Here is a 2,744-nt window from a genome sequence, read left to right on the forward strand (position 1 = left end):
TTTTTTTTTTTTTTTTTTTTTTTTTTTTTTTTTTTTTAACTCAAACTGCCTTTAAGGCTGTTTTTCTTTAGAAATCTAAACATTTCGTTTCCCACCACATTCAATATATGTTATTCTTTTGACTTCGATTCTTTGGTTTTATTGTAAGAACAAAATATTTCTGGGGGCAATGCAGTTATATTTCGCTTAATATTTGATAATACAACAAAGCAAATATATTTATTGGATAATTTTTTCCCATGATATCCCATAAAGAAAAAGAGATACAGTTTGCAGCTGCACATACCTTTATCAGTGGGCAGAGGAGACAACCAAACCCAGTATTTATACAATGAGAGGAGGTATTTTTTGAACAATTTGTTAACTTAACGTGATGACAATGTGTATTATCCCTATTATTACCGATGTTTTTCCGGCAGGTACATCCGGGTCTGTAGAGAGATTGGCCGGATTAATCACCAAGTTTTCTCCGTGCTTCCACTGGATCTTCGACACTCCCCCTGGAAATAATTTGACCTCTAGTGGCGACGCCTCCGTGCGTATGAACGTATCGGCAGAGGTTCCAAAATCGACCGTGCTTTTGCCAGGCAGCATTGTCAATTGGTAGCGGACTTTATAGGTACCCAACCCCAGGAAACGTGGAGGCAACACTAACTCAGAGGTGGTACGTGAATCTATACTTGTGATATCAATTTGTGTTTGGGTATTTCCATATTCGTCAATCTGAACAATCGACCATTCTTTTTGATTTTTTTCCGTTTCTGGACAATTAATTATAGTTTGTCCGATCAAGATAATGAAGTCACTCCTCATGAACGAAATAGGAACTTGGAAATCATCAGAGTATCCGGGTGATTTAATACTTAACTGTGGAAGTGAACAATTTGTTGCGGCAACAACATGTTCTAATGTGTCTGCAGAGTCAGAAACGCCATTAAAAGCATTAACTGTCACCGTAAAACGGCTTGCGTATTGGTAGGTATGAGTAATCGTAGTCGCCACCGTCAATGCCATATTTGAGTAGTAATTTGATATCGCAGAGGCGTTATACCTTGTCGAGCATGTTGGGGAATCTCCAAGTATAATGAAGTCACCGTCATTTAGATCGATATGCACGCATGTCTGATCCCCAACCGTGTTGAAGTTAAGAATGATAGTCTTAACAGCGCCTACAGCCACCGTGGCGCCGTTGTCCGTAACGCTGTTTAAAACGACGGATTCTTGAATAACCACAGAGGTAGACACTGCTTCCATATGACTGTCTATATAGTTCCTCGCTGTGATATCAATGGTGTATGTCCCGCTCTGTAACAAACAGCTTACAAATACATTTGAGTTAATTGATATTTTTACGAAGAGCTAATAGTCAATATATTGTATGGAGATACACAGGGTTAATCACAATAACATATGTCATGTCAATGTGTATACACATACAGTTTACACTAGCATTTGCTCAATAACAATTGTTCCTGCGAACTGGAATTTTCATCCCAACCTGACCATAGAAAGTGACAGAATTGGACAACAATGGCATTATAATAAGAAAATACCGGCGGAGTTAACCAAGGATTGAGCAAATTTCAGGCTGATACATGAACGTTCATTTACCCGATCACGTATTTATATATATTGTACGAAATACTTATTAATACAAAAAAATCCGCTGTAAATAGAAGAAATACGTTTCCATTTCCGTAGAGTTATTTGGTGATAATTCTAGTTGAGCACAAGTAAATTTAACAAAAATGACTTCATCATCTTTTCAAAGAACGCGAGCTGAACTAGAGCGAAACTCTTTACCATAGCCTGAGTTTCAAAAATCGATTATTTGATTTTTTTACATGTTTAAAGATTTGCCTACTATGTTTTAGATCGATAGTGAAATTTCGTTTATTCAACATCTGATGAATGCCACAAGCGTTACCAGAAATAGAAATGTATACAATTTGTCTCAGAGTTTTAACTGTAATGAATTCTTCTTACAAAAATTGTATATATGTATTCCATTCGTTAGCAATCTCGTATGAATGCTGACGTATAAGGTTACTTACCGAACTGGATGATTGTAGGATATCATGTACATGTATGCAGATCAGGTATGGTATGTTTATGATATACGTGCCATGCATATTTGTGGATACTTTCCTGGTTTAATCATGTTTTGATCTATATCATGTATAATATAAATAATAATATTGAAATGAAGAAGGAAACATAAAACGTTGGTAAATGAAATCATCCGAATAAGAAATATCTAGACTGGTCAGACAGCTGATGACAAAAGACGTATGTGTGTACATGGTGCAAGCAACTTCATCGAAATTTATCTAGAGTATCAAACTAAATGCAAATACATGATATAAATATATTGCCTACCGTAAGATTGAGTTCAAACATGTCTTTTGTCGTCATGTTGCACACTGTGACGGTAATGCCGGACGTTGCCTTTACATCATAGTATACGAAGGTCCCTACAAGATAATAAATAAATGACGCTTTCAAGTGCATGTATGCTTGCGGATTAAAAACAATGTCCAGGTAAAACCTACGATAACCCTATCAAGACCTTATAACATAAGAAACCTTTCAATATCGCAAAATATAGTAGACACATTATCAAGACTGAATTTCCAAGAACGAACACTATATGAACAAGACTAAGCCTAACGTTACTGGATCAACCTGTCTAAATCTATTACCATTTACACCGGACTGTCTATCTAGATTTAAGCCTAACGTTA

General features: G+C 36.1%; 1 protein-coding gene across 1 annotated transcript; it reads right to left on the minus strand.

Annotated features, from left to right (window-relative positions):
- Positions 1-402: 402 nt before the first annotated feature.
- On the minus strand, positions 403-2,453 carry LOC110444360 (the record flags this gene model as incomplete). Its single annotated transcript, XM_021488744.1, has 2 exons — positions 2,380-2,453; positions 403-1,305 (listed from the first exon to the last, which is right to left on the minus strand). Coding segments are annotated over exons 1-2 (939 nt in total), but the record flags the coding sequence as incomplete, so codon positions are not given.
- Between the last annotated feature and the right edge of the window lie 291 nt (positions 2,454-2,744).

The sequence above is a fragment of the Mizuhopecten yessoensis genome, unplaced genomic scaffold (assembly GCF_002113885.1).
Source record: "Mizuhopecten yessoensis strain PY_sf001 unplaced genomic scaffold, ASM211388v2 hete_36104934, whole genome shotgun sequence".
In the NCBI taxonomy this organism is placed as follows: domain Eukaryota; kingdom Metazoa; phylum Mollusca; class Bivalvia; order Pectinida; family Pectinidae; genus Mizuhopecten; species Mizuhopecten yessoensis.